This window comes from Diadema antillarum, unplaced genomic scaffold, assembly GCF_040938485.1.
Source record: "Diadema antillarum isolate AM-2024a unplaced genomic scaffold, OU_Dant_1.0 scf00000143, whole genome shotgun sequence".
NCBI classification, from domain to species: Eukaryota; Metazoa; Echinodermata; class Echinoidea; order Diadematoida; family Diadematidae; genus Diadema; species Diadema antillarum.
Genome location: NW_027271032.1, coordinates 445,850 through 462,452, shown reverse-complemented (window position 1 = coordinate 462,452; position 16,603 = coordinate 445,850). Strand labels below are relative to the sequence as shown.

The 16,603-nt window shown below is 38.3% G+C and overlaps 1 protein-coding gene across 1 annotated transcript; it reads left to right on the top strand.

The window, feature by feature from the left end:
- Positions 1–1,244: 1,244 nt before the first annotated feature.
- Positions 1,245–10,819, top strand: LOC139721408 (eukaryotic translation initiation factor 6-like). Its single transcript, XM_071632723.1, has 7 exons — positions 1,245–1,351; positions 3,532–3,617; positions 4,053–4,228; positions 5,020–5,130; positions 6,415–6,480; positions 7,555–7,736; positions 8,918–10,819. The coding sequence occupies exons 1-7, from the start codon at positions 1,245–1,247 to the stop codon at positions 8,925–8,927; spliced, it is 738 nt and encodes a 245-aa protein (XP_071488824.1). The 3' UTR covers positions 8,928–10,819.
- Positions 10,820–16,603: the final 5,784 nt, after the last annotated feature.

Here is a 16,603-nt window from a genome sequence, read left to right as displayed (position 1 = left end):
TTTATCGACGTGAAACAGTCCCCCTTGTTGAAGGTAGCAGTATATTTTAGTGTAGATTATTATTGAACAATTTGCCTATAAAATGGTATCATTTGAATAATCTTCTTGTATTAATTCTTACACTGTATATCATGAACACTGTCTGTTCAGCAGTCAAACAGAAAAAGCATGCACACAAGGGTGTAGATAGAGGCTTATCCCCTCCCACACGAAGGTGATTTTGCGTTTTCAGACCTGAAATTCAGCGATCTGTTGCAAATTTTTGGTGCAATGGCGGAAGGGGGGGGGGGGAGGGACGGGCGAGCAGGGAGAAGGCGTGGGCGAGCAGGGAGAAGGCGTGGGCGAGTGTTATCCCCACCCTTCCCCACCCTTCCCCACCCTTCCCCACCCTTGGAGCTTTTGCCTTTTTAAGGTTGAAATTGAGATATCTCGTCTACGCATATTTGATGGAATCAACATTTGGGAAATCACACACACACACACACACACACACACACACACACACACACACACACAAAACTGATTGGGGGGACTGAGGGAGGAAAGGGTCGATTAAAAGGGGAAATTCCCCTTGTACATGAGGGAACCTTGAGTTTTCGGAATGTAAGTGATAAGTCTTGTGCACTCAGAATTATTCATGATTTTTTGTAAATCTAAAAAGTGTACTAAGCTAGGGAAAGAGGCACAGAGGGGGAGGGTTTGGGAGGGGGTATCCCCCTCCCAAGCACGAGAGATTTTGCATATTTTGAATTGAAATTCAACGATCTGGTGCACACTTTGAGTGAAATATTCAAAATGAAATATCTTATTTGATGAAAGGTTGAAAGGAGACCTGCTTCATGTGCATGCATACAGTATACACGCATTTTTTTTTCTTCCGCCTCCCAAATCCCCGGTCCAAATCTTAATGGGGGGGGGGGGGGGGGGGGATCGCCCCCATCGCCCCCCCCCCCCCCCCCCCCCCCCGGCTACGCCAGTGGGTATAGAATGTCTTTTTGAGAGAAAATAGAACAAGTTTGTTCTTCGGAACACACTGATTGCGCAAGCTTCAGCAATTTTCGCAGTCCTCCGTGCTGTTACGCAATCGGGTACTCACGGCCACACTTCCTTTGCCACCTAGCTCCACGCATTTGCACGCACACTGTATTCGATATACTCACGTTTCTGCTCTACACGTTCTATACATACACAACACTCCAGACTTACCGATTTTCCAAGATAAAGAAGGAAGAAGGAAAAGGAATATGGCGTTAAGAACACAGTTTGAGAGTAACAATGAAGTAGGTGTGTTCGCCAAGCTTACTAACACGTACTGTTTGGTGCCAGTTGGAGCTTCAGAAAATTTTTACAGGTGAGTGTGTGACTCCGAGTCGCCAGTTCCCGTGCCGTGCCATGCCTGTGAATAGCATGCTGCAAGAGATGTCAACTGTGTAGTCCCAAGCCTTTTATTTCGTGTGTGTTGTAACAATTGTTTGTGATAATCGACTTTCATTGCCCAATTTAGATAAATTTTGGCCGATGATTTTATGGCATAAACCAGTTGAGTTGGCAGGAGGAGAACAGAATTGCTATTTATATGAAATCATCAAAAATCGCATGTTATGATCGATTGACTATCATTAAATTTTACTAAAATTTAGTCATGTTGTAAATTTATTCTTGTAATCATGGTAATTGTTAAATTTATATTGCGTTTAAACCTTGAACCTTGAAGTAGTAATTCCTTTCAGCAGTTCCTTGAAACTATCCCGGGATGGTAGGAGTGTCATGCATCAGTGAGAGGTGACATGGTGAACATGATTTTAAATGTCACTAATGTACAATAAAAGTGACGGTGCATAGTGCTAGTAAAAAAACATGCATCTTTTCTTAGAGCATGTGTGACCCAACACAGGCTGCATCACTCGGATGACTGGAAGAGCAGCCTCTCTGAATGTTAATGGGTTGGTAGTTGTGACCACAGGTCCTGGCAAATGGTCCCAGGTTCTAACAGCTCTGGGAAAAAAGGAAAATTTAAACACATCTGGTTGCGGTTGGGATTATGTATTTGAGCTTATGGTCATGCCTTCCTATATAGGTAGCTGGGAAAATCACATGTGGTAAACGTAGAAGTTGACAGTAGTGTATCTTATGAAAGAGGGTGCACTGTGCAAGGAGGCATCGTGTGTGGAGACTATCCCCACCAAGAGCCGAGACCAGCGTTGAGGAAGATGTTGAATACCTGTAGTCTCCATGTACATACAAACCGAGCAGCAGTTTTCTGCACCTGCTCAAGAGAGTTTACCATTGTAGCTGTGTGTGGGTTCCAGGCCTCTGATGCATATTCTAGTTGGGGCCGGACAAGTGCGGTATAGGCTCTGGCCTTTACTTCCTTGGTGCATGGTGATAATGTTCTGCGGAGAAGCCCTAATGTCTTGCTTGCTCTGTGTCTGATGTTTAGCTTAATATTTTAGATCTACTGCCTTACAACTTCACAAGTTATACAACCAACCATGATAATAGCCAACACTCAACAGACACTAACTATATACACAGCCCTGTCGCTGTACACAACGCATATTTCGCACGGCGTCTGGTCGGGCTAAACAAACACTAATAAGACTTTAAGAGTGTCTCGTCTCCCCTGAATTATTTTCATTGATAGTAAATATCTCACCAATGGAGACGTCTCCGCGACGTCTCCAACTTATCAGTCGCAACAGTCACGAAGGTTTTTATTAATTTCTGCCACTATTTGTACCTATGTAGATAGATGTAAATGTGTTTTGTGATTAAATATATTTTCTTCTTATTCTTTTTTTTTTTCAATTTTAAGGGGGGGGGTACAAAAGGAACTCTTGCCAAAATTTTTTTTTTTTCTCATGACCCGATTCACTGTGGATAGTGTGGGAGATTTCAATATACAGAGTACTGCACAAAGCAATTTAATTTTAGTGTAGCATACTGTTGTGGTGTGCCCTTATTACAAATATACTAGACATAACCTGATTATGAATGCGTGATGATAGTAAATGTAATATTCATATGTGGATTCCACTTGTTGATATCTGCTACTTCCGTTATGGTAAGACGCATGCATGCAAGTCAAGAGTTCTGAGTATTCAGTGTGGTTCGTTCTGTAGTCTGGTAGTCCTGTGCAGTGGGGGAGTTTGTGGGTCCATGAACTTGCCTAGTACCTCCTTGGTGGGTCTAGCTAAATGTCTTGCCTGATTTCCCATTTTTGGGGTAATCACTTGGTCACCTGACTGATATTGTCAAGTGACTTCATACAAAAACTGCTTAATTCCTCCTCGGATCAGGTAATCCAGCCACAATGTACTGTACAGTGCGTGACATACACAGCAGTAATAATACTATGAAGTATAAACCACAATATTAAAGTCATCGTTCCTTATACCCGTATCTTATTGCCTGAGTCTCTTTTCCCTCCTAGCATTTTGCATGGTGGTTAGGAGTTTTGTAGAATTGTAACATTCAGACCTAAAAGAGAGGACTTAGTTGTAAATTAACAAACACTTTCCTGTTCTATAGCACATTTGAAGGAGAGCTGGGTGATGTCATTCCTGTGGTGCACTGTGCTGTTGCCGGCTGCAGAATCGTTGGCAGATTGACTGTTGGTGAGTGTACAACTGTATTACACTTTGGTATTTTTCTGTTCACTGTATATTTTCATTGTTATTTTACATACTCCAGTATATTATGTGTTATTTTGTTGTTGTTGTTGTTGTTGTTTGTTTCTGTTTTTTTCCCACTTAAAAATACATCTGTTTCTATTTTGAATGGCTACAATTTCATTGCAATGCAGGTATTTCATTCCTGCTTTGGAAGCCATACTTTTTTTGTGTTGTTTAGGCGATTTCTGGTATCACTTTCTAAGACGAGGATGTGATATGATAAGTGCTGTGACCTGTGTATATTATACACAATTCATTTTCTGTCACTCCACAGCATCAAATTTCCACCTGAGATGATATATCCCATTTCTTCACAATGATTGATCTAGCTTGGAGCATGGTCTCTCCTATGATCTAAATCCTGAATTCTGTGTGCAGGTAACAGACGTGGGCTGCTTGTTCCAAGTTCTACCACCGACCAAGAGCTCCAGCACTTGCGCAATTCACTCCCAGATAGTGTCGCCATTCAGAGGGTGGAAGAGAAGCTGTCTGCCCTGGGAAATGTCATTGCCTGCAATGACTACGTTGCCCTGGTTCACCCTGACTTAAACAGGGTAGGTCCATCTATAGATCCAATACATGAGGACTTTTCTCATGGAGTCTTTTTTTTTTTGGGGGGGGGGGGTTACGTTTCATCAAGTGCTTTGTGAGATTTTTTTTTTCTCTGACAAATTTACTCTCAGCCAAATAGATGCAAAGATTTCAATAGCTTATGACAGTTTGTCAGAAAGAAAAATATGCGACAGAAACTTTGTGGAATTCCCCTTTTATTTTATTTATATCCTTGTACATGCGTGATGCCACAAACTGTCGTCGTCTTCTCATTTAGAATTGGCAGCACCAAAACTCTGTCTATTTTGAATGGATTGTCAAATTTTTCCTCAAACTCCACTTATGTTTTCTACTGATAACGATATTGCTGCAGCCTCCATTAATTTACAATTACGTAGTTTCCAGACATCTGTACCTAACTGGAAAATAGCACACAGTGTGTGTTCCAGTTGGGAAACATAAGATTAGTAAAGAGCCCACCCTTACTTGGACGAGATCTACCTCTCTACTTCTCATGGAGCTCAGAGGGAATAGCTGTGGATAGTTTCCGCAGTTACTCATTTTGAGCCCTCTGATTCCAGCAATTATCTACCAAACACGTGATTTGGCGCGCCACACAATATTCTTCCTTGATCTTAATATTTCAAACAAACTCATCTCTGAGGGCTTAGATAAAAAAAGTCATATGCATTGATAGTCTTACAGTAAATAGTTATGTGATGAGAAATTATGAATATTCATGCAATGTGTCTGTGAAAAAAACTTCTTGTTGATTGGTTTCATTTCTTCCCAGGAAACAGAAGAAATCCTGTCTGATGTCCTCAAAGTGGAAGTGTTCCGGCAAACAATAGCAGACAATGCTCTCGTGGGCAGCTACAGTGTTCTCAGTAACCAAGGAGGGCTTGTAAGTTGTCAGACTTCAAAATAGCAAGCTTTAGATCTGCGACACGATTGCTAAAACAACGCAGCCTCCCAGTTTGGACAATGGAAACAGCTGTCTCGCACATGTGTAGAACACCATTTTTTGCCTACTTAGAGGACAAGTTCACCTTCATAGACATGTGGGTTGAGTGAATGCAGCAATATTAGTAGAACACAACAGTGAGAGTTTGAGCAAAATCGGACAATCCGTTAAAAAGTTCCGAATTTTTGAAGTTTCTGCTCGGTCACGGCTGGATGAAAAGACTACTATAGCTTGTGATGTCACATGAGTACAACGATATAAGGAAAGAATAAAGAAAATTCAACATATTTCCATTTTTCTCCCATAACAAAAGAACACTCGACTTCTCACTTTCAGAAGGCAGGGGGAATAATATTATCCTTAACATACGTCAGTAGCAAGTCGAAGAACTGTGCACTTTATTCAAAAAGTAAAGTTTTGTGAAATTCTCTTTTTATTTTCCTTATATAGTTGTACGCATGTGACATCATATACTTATACTGTAGTAGTCTTCTCTTCCAGCAGTAACTGCGCAGGTACTTATAATATTCGTAACTTTGAATGGATTGTCCAATTTTCCTCAAACTTCACTGATGTGTTCTACTAATATTGCTGCATTCTCTCAATCCTTATGTATATGAAGGTGAACTTGTCCTTTAACATCGTCTTAGTGTTTGTGTCGCAGATCTAAAGCTCACTATTAGTACAAGATGTGTAGAACATAATCGTTGCTTTGCTTATATGCAGCACACTTCAGAGGAATTTTGTTTATGAAGAGAATGAGAGAATTTTATAACAGGAATGGTGCACATTTTATCTCGTCAATAACATTAAAATGTCAATGAAATGTAATGTGTGTTGAATTTGTGCAGGGAATTTGAGATGATTATCCTACAGTGAATATTGTAGGTACTTTTCAAAATTTAAGCAAACTTACTGAACTGTGAAGGTATGTCGAAAATACTGATTCAACTTAGTAGGAATAGGAAACCAGTACATGTACTATTAAAGGGGGAGGCTCTCTCTGGATAACAGTTGGTGGGAAATTACAAAAAAAAAAAAAATTATGTCTCAATTTCAGCATTTCCTAATGAGTTGTGCTCACAAATAAGGTTCATGGTATGTGTAAGCCGATGTGAGAAAATTGTAAGCAGTCTTTGTATCGCCAAAGAAACTTGTTAATACCCCTGCATTTCATTTCTGCTCTTAAGTTATGTGCTGTTATTGTGTTTCTTGCATGTTTAGGTGCATCCAAAGACCAAAGTAGAAGATCAAGATGAGCTGTCATCGTTATTACAAGTTCCCTTGGTGGTAAGTGAATTGGACGGGGAAAAAATTAGGCATGTACAGCCTAGCAGCTCTTAGGCCATGTTTTATTAAGAACACACTGTAGGGGTACTGTAGCCTTTGCATCAGATAAAAGTGATCATAAATGTGTGATACAGCTACTCAAGTTTCTTCTTTCCATAGACATGAAATGCTTTTATCATCTAAGTCAGTGTGGGAGGAAGCAAAATTCCCAATTCCATGCAGGAAAGTTTGCGCAGCAATGGTTACAGTGTTTGTTTTCTCCTATCTATACTTGCCATGTTACTTTTCTGTAGAAAAACAAATCAGTTTTGCCCCCATGCCACCATGCTTAGTAGTGTGTATGCAACTGTGTTAATATGGTGCATTTACTACAGCATGGCTGGCTAGCTGTAAATTGACATTTTTTTTATGAGGTCTAAAGGAGCGATTCAAATATAAAGTGGAACGCTTGTGAGAAATCCGGACTGCAGATAGTCACACCAATCTATACAAAAGTTGGAAGAACTGCAGAACACTTGCCTTTACCATGACAAGCTTTGATTACCATTATTTGTAGTATTGCAGGTACTCGGAGTCAAGAAGTACTTTAAATGATCAGTCTGTGACTGTAAGGCATATAATCTTCAGATGTAAGGTTTTGGTGCCCCCCCCCCCCCCCCCCCCCAAAAGAAAAAGTAAATGTTTAGTGGCCTGAAATAGATGGAAACATAACAATCCATTTTGAATCTTTATTTGAAGTGTCTGATCTGGTCATTAAAAGAGCCTTTTGGGGAATTTAGTGGCCAGACATAGATTTAGTTGCCCCCGCCACCTGACCACCGCTAATATTGAGCTCTGGAATACAAAATTCTTGTTACAAGAAGTAAAAAAACCGCATGTCCCAAAATTATCGTCAATAGTGTTTATGTCCTTTACTGCTCGCCTATTAACAAAATTAGAATACACATGTATAATGAAAAAAAAAGCTGCCGATCCCGATGACTTTGTTATAGGGGAAGTCACCTGTATCACAATTACCCCTATAACGCTGTGAAAGTAACAAGCATGTTCTTCATAATTCCATCCTTGAATCAGGCTGGTACAGTGAACCGTGGTAGCGAGGTGTTAGGAGGTGGTATGGTCGTCAACGACTGGTGTGCCTTCTGTGGATTGGACACCACGACAACTGAACTTTCCGTCGTTGAGAAAGTTTTCAAGCTGGGTGAGGGTCAACCGTCAGCCATTGCCTCAGAAATGCGAGATGCCTTGGTGGATAGGTGAGTCTGATACCAGAAATATGTCATCCTCAAAATGAGTCAACATCCCTGTTCCCATAAACTGGGCCCTCTCACTTTTAAAAAGGTAGCGTCGGCCCTGCTTTCATCTATTCTGCCCCAGAGAGTCAACTTGTAGATCTCTGTTGTAGCAACCACTTGTTGCTACTAGTAATAATTATGTTTTTGGGTTGTCTGTCTGTTTGTTCGTCTATCCTCCCTAGCTCTTGTTATCATGATTAAAATAAATTAGAAACTGATCACTGAAATTCCATATTTCATAACCAAGGTATGTTCCTTGAGATGCACATATCATAGATGTGCTGATTAGATTTTGGGCAAATTCAGCATAGTTAAAGCCAAAGGTCAAATGTCACTGAAGGTTGGTCAAATATGGCATTATTTCAGCCATGAATGTCCGGTGGTAATGCCATGTGTTTGTTTTCTTTTCTAAAGAGTACAAATAACTGTCGAATTATTTGCGTGTTCATGATGCTGATAATAGGTAAACAAGGTCAAGGTCATACTTTTGGGGGAATTCATATTCCAGCCATGGTTTCAGCAGGGAATTATAAGTGGAAATATTATTTGGTACAGAGAGGTTATAAATGAATGAAATAATAAATTGCTTGAAATTAACTAAATTAATGGCCATTACTCTGGCAGAATGTAGTAATTGCTTGAGAAGGGGAGGCACCCTTGAAAGTGTGTTGCAGTAAACTTGCTCCAAGTTTATACAGCAGGGAATAATTTTCCAACTCAAATTTGATTAGCAATTTCAGCTGATGAACAATAGTTTAAATGTTATCCTGTACACTTCTATGGAAGAAAACTGCTACACAAAAGTTAGTTTGTGTAGCAGTGTTGTAAAAATGCATAGCAAATTGCGATGCGATACCAGGAAAATTATTTCCTCTACAGAGCTGTCAAAGTCTCCATAATTTGCCAGGACACCCTCTGACATTGCAGCAGGCTCCATGATTAGTGAAATATGTTCTGACGAGAGGATATGAAGGCTTCCCTATTTTGGGAATAAGTATCGCAAGTTATTGATATACATGTAACTCACTAGTATTGACATCTCTGAAAGCTCATCAACATCTCTGTGATTTAGATGTATGAGCATTGACATCTATGCTGATGTGCTTTTAATGTTGTATGTGTTTTATTGTTTATATTTCCAGCTTGACATAACTTGACGATTCACCGTGTACAGATGTCATCATTTTACCACTGTGTCATGTGACAGACGGAATCAGTCCTGATGGAGTGGATCTTCCCAAGGAAAGGATTAGTCATTAAATCAATTATGTACAATTTGTATCATGGATGTGAATTATGAAATGAATACCCTGTCCTCCAAGGATAAAATAAGAGATTATTTTACAAGGATTTAGTGTGTTATTGTGTAGGTGTTCTAGTTTCTTCACTAGTCACTTATTGGCTATCAAATTGTAATATTATTTCAGAAGGCCTTAATTCAGGCTGAAAGTAGAAAATAAAGGCAAATACATAAAAAGAACTCTACTCTCAGATTGATACAGTACCCAAACATATTATATGAAATTTGGGAGAGGCTTTCAGTGTTACACAGAATGTAACAGCTGTCTTGGTCATTGCACATTTGACATCTGCTTGTTCCTTGCTATAAATATGAGGAATTGCTGTTATCTATCTGTTAGCATGCAGTATGGAATCACTCTGTAGCCAGCAGTTTTAAGATATGGTTAATTCTGTGTGTGCCATGTTTTCATTCCTGACTTGGTCGGTGGCTTGCCAACTTTTTGCTCAAGCGCACAACATGCACAAATCAGTCAATAAATGGCAGTATGCCATGGTAAAGGGCAAATGAGCACGGCTGACCACGTCTCACCCCCCTGTTGGCAATAGGTGAGATAAATGGCAAAAGAGCATCCACACTGCTGCACTCGTGCGACAACAAAAGGGGCTGGAGAAGGATTACTGCAGCAGCAATCGGCAATGTTATAACTGTGGCTTTGTCATGAAATTTATATCAGAGCAAAACTTGCAATCTTCCATACCAATCTGCTGTACAGTATTTATAGCACAAATACTTCTATGAAAAGTTGCATGGCTTTAAAAAACAATGTTTATCAGAAATGCTCATGTGTTGTGGTCTCTTGATACTGTGTCATGCAGTATTTCCTTACATCTGTTGCTTGTTACTTTGATGTATCATTTGTTGTGCACACAGTTACCAGAGAGGAGTTTTAGGGAAACTAGGTAACATCCTTCACTTGCATTGGGGTAGTCCTGTATGGGCTCTCTTGACTATGTTAGATGATTTGAGAACTTTAAGTGAATGTTTGATTAATTTCCAAAAAATATGTAGTTTAACTCCAACAAGGGAAGAGCAACATTTTAAATTTTGCTCTATACGTTGAACCCTGTCTTGTTTGATTTGGATGTAGATCATACCCTTAATTCCAGTAGATTACCTGATGATACTGTCTTCTTGTAGATTTCATCATGTCTTATATCATTTTGCATCAAAAGTGACTATAAACGTTGATGGACATACAATTCCATTAATCAAACATCCCACCCCTAGAAAAGTAAGGAGCTGTAGATATTAAAAGATTATTCCTATTTTCTTTCTAGGATGCCCTGTTGGCCAATACCCAACAATATGTCTTGCAGTTGAGAGAATTTTGCTCAAGTTTTGCCTTCAATTGAGAGCATTAAACTCTTCAGCTGTATTTGGTTTAGAGCAAAATTTTTGTTCACTTATGGTAGTTTGTCTGAAGATCACTAATTGATTGTTGTCACCTGACATTGCTGAGCTGTACGTTTACATTTTACGCCCTGACAAGCAGTTTTCACTCAAGAGTCACAAAAATAGTTCAGCACATTAGTGAAATTGACAGATGGGTGTGTCCAGCTCTAGTTAAGAATAGAGGAGAGTAAACGTCCTGTAAGTCGATACGCATGGGACCAGAAAAAATCTGTCAACTTATGGGAATGTTGACTTACCCAGAAGTTAATTACATTGTTACAAAAGGAAAAAAAAAACAAAACAAATTGGGACTTTTTCATTGTGTTGAGGTACACGGTTTGTTGACTAATGCGGGGTTTACTTTATTTCCATCACATTATAAAATACATGTACTTATATATTGTAGTATTTCCTTACATCTGTTGCTTGTTACTTTGATGTGTCATTTTATGAAGTATGGATGAAATGATGCACATATTTGTACTTGCAACATTTGTAATATTGCAGAAATTTGTATGATATAATGAAAACACCTTATATGATAAACAGAATATTACAGAAATTTGGTTTAAAGAGGTATGATACACTGTATAATGAAAACACCTGATATGATAAACAAAATTTCTCAATCCTAAAGACCTTCACGCAAATAACTAGATTTTCATTCTGGAAAGCAAGAAAATATAGCAGTGCCAGTAACATTGTTACAGCTGTAAATCAGAGTATTGAAATTGTAGGCATCACTCTATTTTTAGCTGTGCGGTATTGTTTGTTACATGTATTGCATATTTATGAACAGGGTGGTGTAAATTTATGCTACATGTACATGATTGAATCCTATGTAGAGGTGATTGCCCCTCATTTTTTTTTTTTTTTTTTTTTTTGGTCTGTTTTTGATTTCTTTAATGGGAGAGATCACAACTTTTAACAAAAACTAGGGAGAAAGCTCAAGGCAGTGTGTTAAAATGATCTTGATTTGTATTTGTTGTGGAGTTTTGAACAAGTCTTTTGACTGAATCTTCATTCAATGCAACTCCATGTATCTTTTTTTTCAACAACAACAACAACAAAGGAAAGAGAAGAAAAAGAGTGAGAGAGACAAAGGTGTCTCACATCATACTACATTGCAGGGTTTCTGGTGGTCTATGTATAGAGATAATGTTGGACTATTCTCTGATTTTGTTGTTGTGTGTAAGATGTTGTTAAAAAAACTCAGTACAGAAGTGAAATTCAAAATACATAGGCCCTACCCGATCATATATTTAGTTACAGTCCAAATGGGTCTAGGTCTTATTACATGAGCCTGCACCTGTCTTCTTTGTCAGCACACATTGACTGTGGAATATGACAAATCAAAATCATGTGTCCTGGGGGGCATTTCATGAAGCATTTTGTCCGACAAAGTTGTCAGACAAATTTGCTCTCAACCAATCAGATGCAAGGATTTCAGTAGCTTGGAACATTTTGTCAGAGAAATATCTGACCAAAATGCTTCATGAAATGCCCCCCAGGTGCAGACTTAGAAGAAAAGGAACTGCACATAGACACGACAACGATTTGAAACTGCAGTTTGTTTATGTATGTATAGAAAGAATGCAATCTGCATCCACTACTAACATGTCGATCATGAAGTGCTATACTTCTTTACATGTGAAAAGAGACGACTTATGAATGTACAGAGTCAATTTTCTTGACCACGTCAGAAGTTTGTACCACCGTATACTTGATTAATAAAGCAGTTGATGCAGAGATGTCGTCTGGTATTGCCTGACTATCTTGAGATGGTTGAGGAGAGGACATTTCTTTGAGTGTTTGATTTAGATTGTATGTGATTTAAAGTGATAAAATCAAACTCTCAAAGAACAAGTTCACCTTCATATACATGTGGATTGAGTTAAAGCAGCAATATTTAGAGGAGTACTTCCCTGAAAGTGCGAGGAAAATCAGACAGTCCGTTCAGAAGGTATGAATTTTTGAAGTTTCTGTGCAGTCACTGCTCAGTGAGTAGACTTCCATAGATATGATAAGGTGAACTCGTCCTTGAATATATACACTGGTGATTTTTTTTTTGTGCAAGGTTTTGAATAAAAAACAACTTAAATCAACTGAAATGTGTCTGTTTAGGAATAAAGGGGAAACATTAACAGATCTAAAGCTTTCAAGATGGGTTTAAAGGACAAGTTCATCTTCATAGACATGTGGGTTGAGTGAATGCAGCTATATGTAGTAGAACACATCAGTGAGAGTTTGAGGAAAATCAGACAATCCGTTCAAAAGTTATGAATTTTTGAAGTTTCTGCTCAGTCACGGCTGGATGAGAAGACTAGTATTTGTGATGTCACATGTTTACAACGATACAAAGAAAGAAAGAAAATTCAACATATTTTCACTTGTCTCGCATAACAAAAGAACACTCGACTTCTCTGTTTCTGAAGGCAGGGGAAATAATATTACCCATAATATACATCAGTGACAAGTCGAAGAAATGTGCGCACTTTATTCGAAAAGTAAAATTTTGTGAAATTCTCTTTTTATTTTCCTTATATATTATATCGTTGTATGCATGTGACATCATACACTGTAGTAGCCTTCTCATCCAGCAGTGACTGCACAGATACTTTAAAAATTCACAGCTTATGAACAGATTGTCCGATATCCCCCAAACTTTCACTGATGCGCTCTACTAATATTGTTGCCTTCACTCAATCCACATGTATATGAAGGTGGACTTGTCCTTTAAGGAATTAAGGAAGATGTGATGGATAAATGATTACTTAATTGTAGCTGGCGGTGTGACGAGAGGATATGGGTCCTTCATGTAAAATGTCAGTACTAACGTTGTATTTTATGACAAAATAAGGTCTTAGCAGACTCAAATTAATTTAGACCATTTGCTGAGATGCATAAGAGATTAAAGTTTTTAACAGCAATTAATTGTGTATATGTAGGACCCTAAATTCTACAATCAACAAAAACTACTCGTTTTCATATTCCAGTATATGGTGATCTCTTTGGTGTGTGTGTGTGTGTGTGTGTGTGTGTGTGTATGTGTGTGTGTAGTCCAATGACTGCTCTTCTCGTGCATGTTTATGTTCAAGGGTGCTCGTTTACAGTAAACTTGAAGCAAAATTTCAAGTCATTTGCTCACAAATGTGAACAGGATCATCCTGCCAAGTCAAATTACCCCAAAAACCCAACAATGTGCAAACAAATAAGACAAATTATTGACACTCTTACACAGAATTCTAAAAACATCCTAACACAAGAAAACAACTTCATGCACTTTTCAGCACAGTTTATAGGAAGCCATTTGTATCTAATTGCTCACGCCTGTAACTCCTACTCCAATTTATTTTATTTATTTTTGTGTCTGTCAGCGATGAGAAGTAATGATAATGATGATAATAAAGAAAACGTACCCGGTAATGATTTAATCATTCCCGTGTCTCATTTGGAAGGCCCAGTATTGATATAATGTGCATTGACCAATTTGTACAATCGATGGGAAAGAGACTACAGAGATGAGGTACTACCGCGGCCGCCACATAAAACGGCTGGTGAACTAGCCTAGGTACCTATCACGCAATTTCATTTCCGGATGCGTGCTGCAGTAAAAATAGAAACCAGTGCGTGAAGACGACTATATTTCTATAAGATACAATCTACAAGCAAAGGTAAGACGTATGCTATCTCAATGACGATACTTTTACGATCTCACAAGTAGTAATTTGGTCAGCAAGTTAAACAGCTTTCGCTCAAACTCCTGTGTAACTGTAAGTGAACTGGCTTTGGTATGGAGGGTGTTTCACAACCTCGCGCACATGATCTACAGTAAACTACACAAGGCCTGTACATTCGGGTACAGCATCATGCACTACAAATAACGTACCACCCGAGTCGACTACTGACCAACGTTGTACTTGTTGCAGCTTTCATCCCAGGTGCGTGCAGAACGCAGATATGAAGGGCTTACCCTAGCCTATGATTTTTGGAAGCGAGATTGCCAAGTATTTTATATTCAAGTACATCTACCAATTCTCCCTGATTCGGCAAAGCCAAAAGGCTAAAAATTTTCAACAATTTAACTTTTCATGTCACTGATCAAGGCATCCGAAAGTACCGGTATTCCTGATGTAGGAATAATTATGCCCTAATATATTGTGGAATGCTGAGCTGTTCTTGGGTGTGGGGTATCTCGGGATCCCTGACTTTTTTTCCTTTTTTTTTTTCGATGAGGGAATATACATTTTAAGGTAGGCCTATAGGTGGTCATCAATGCCATAAATGTTTCCAACTCCATACATTATGATATGGTCTATTAAGTCAGTTTTTTTTTCCTTTTTTATTTTCGTCTGGCTTCTTTATTATGACTTAATTTAGTGAAACGGTCAATTATTTGGTGAAACAGTTGTATCACGCAACTTCACATGACAACAAATAATTGACACCGATATGAAAAGTTCCGAATGAAACTTACCCCACTAAATTATCTCAGTTCTATCAATTTGAGATATTTGAGATTTAGAATTATGAAAAAATAAGGAAATAATTAAAATATATGTTCTTATCTTCAACTTATCTTTGAAAGTATTTTTAGTAATGAACGCAGTTTAAAAAAATGAAAATATGGCGTTTGATTATTAGTTTTTGTACGAATTCTCATTTAGATGAAGTGGTTAAAAACAATTTTAGAATAGAGAGTATGGCCTGGGTAATTCAAATGGACCCGCAAATTCGGTGTCTTTTCTGGCCCTTGAAGCTTTTCTTCGCATGTCTCTATTAATGATGCGACCTTTAGTATACCTTTAAAAAAATGAAAATGACATTTATGTACCCTAATTTTGTATTCAAACTCCTGAATTAGATGAGATGATTAAAATTAAGCTATTTGAGTGGATGCATGATGACCTGGATAATCTGATGGACCTGATCACTCCTTTCTGCCCCCAAAACACACCCCAGAAAACAGATGAACAAAAAACAATTTAAAAAACCCACACAAATCCTTATATTCAAATCCCACTTTAAATTTGTTAGCTGCTTTAACTGCATCCGGATATAGGGCCTAACTCGTGACTGTAGATACTAGTAATTGCTTTGCATCCATTGCGTATTAAATGCCGGGTTTTTAACAGCGTAGACCATGCAAGAACACATCCCACGCGCCCACTCGGGGGTCGGATAGGGACCGCGCTGAGTGTTCCCAAAATATCTGGCATCATAACACGGAGTATACTTTTTGTTTGACGAAATGTGGCCCGAGAATTGTTAAACAAACAAACAAAGAAACTAAAGTGGAGAGGTGTATTTGACTTATTCACCCGTAGATTTCTTTAGAATGGGGGTAATTATAAAATATCTTGAAAATTATAGAAAAATTGATCAAGTATTGATTTATGCCGTTAGATTTTAATTTCTGTTCGGTTCAATGTGAGTTCTAAAATCTCATTTTGAACACATGCACACACACTTGATACTTCTGATGTATTGTATAATGAGGTAAAGTGGGAGCTTCTATACGTGGTTGGAATGTGAGCTCACATGAGAAAGGGGATGCAGTGCTCTCGATTTTTTTATTTTTTATTTTATTTCATTTTATTTTATTTTATTTTATTTTATTTTATTCTATTTTTGTTTCATTTATTCATTTTTATTTATTTATTCTCTTTATTTATTTATTCATATATTTATTATTATAATTTTTTTTTTTGGTGGGGGGGGGGGGCAGAAAAAGCCTTGCCGTATTAAGCGCAGTCCAGAGACCGCGGTGTGAGGGAGGGGGGGGGGGGGAGGGAGGGGGCTGGGTGCTTTGAAAGGGAGGAATGAGCATACTAGTTTGCGTATAATACCGTAATATAAATAATACTGAGTATAGAAGGGGGTAAGGGAATCGACACATCAATGAAGTTTGAGGGAAAATCGGACAATAAAATTGTTTTCCATTCAAAAGTTATGCATTTTTAAAGCTTCGACATGCAGCGCCATTGCTGGATGAGAAGACTGCAACAATTCGTGATTATCACAAAGCAGTGACAGCGATATGAATCAGAAAGATATATTGAGAAAATTCCATAAAGGTTTATATTTCATGAATCCATTGAAGGACACATTTCTTTCCAGTCAGTCTTGCTAC

Bases quoted from the DNA above. Each gene is read 5' to 3' on its own strand.
- LOC139721408 (XM_071632723.1), top strand. From the start codon at position 1,245: ATGGCGTTAAGAACACAGTTTGAGAGTAACAATGAAGTAGGTGTGTTC. The intron at 3,618-4,052 runs GTGAGTGTACAA...TTCTGTGTGCAG, and splicing joins CGTTGGCAGATTGACTGTTG to GTAACAGACGTGGGCTGCTT. The intron at 6,481-7,554 runs GTAAGTGAATTG...TCCTTGAATCAG, and splicing joins TATTACAAGTTCCCTTGGTG to GCTGGTACAGTGAACCGTGG.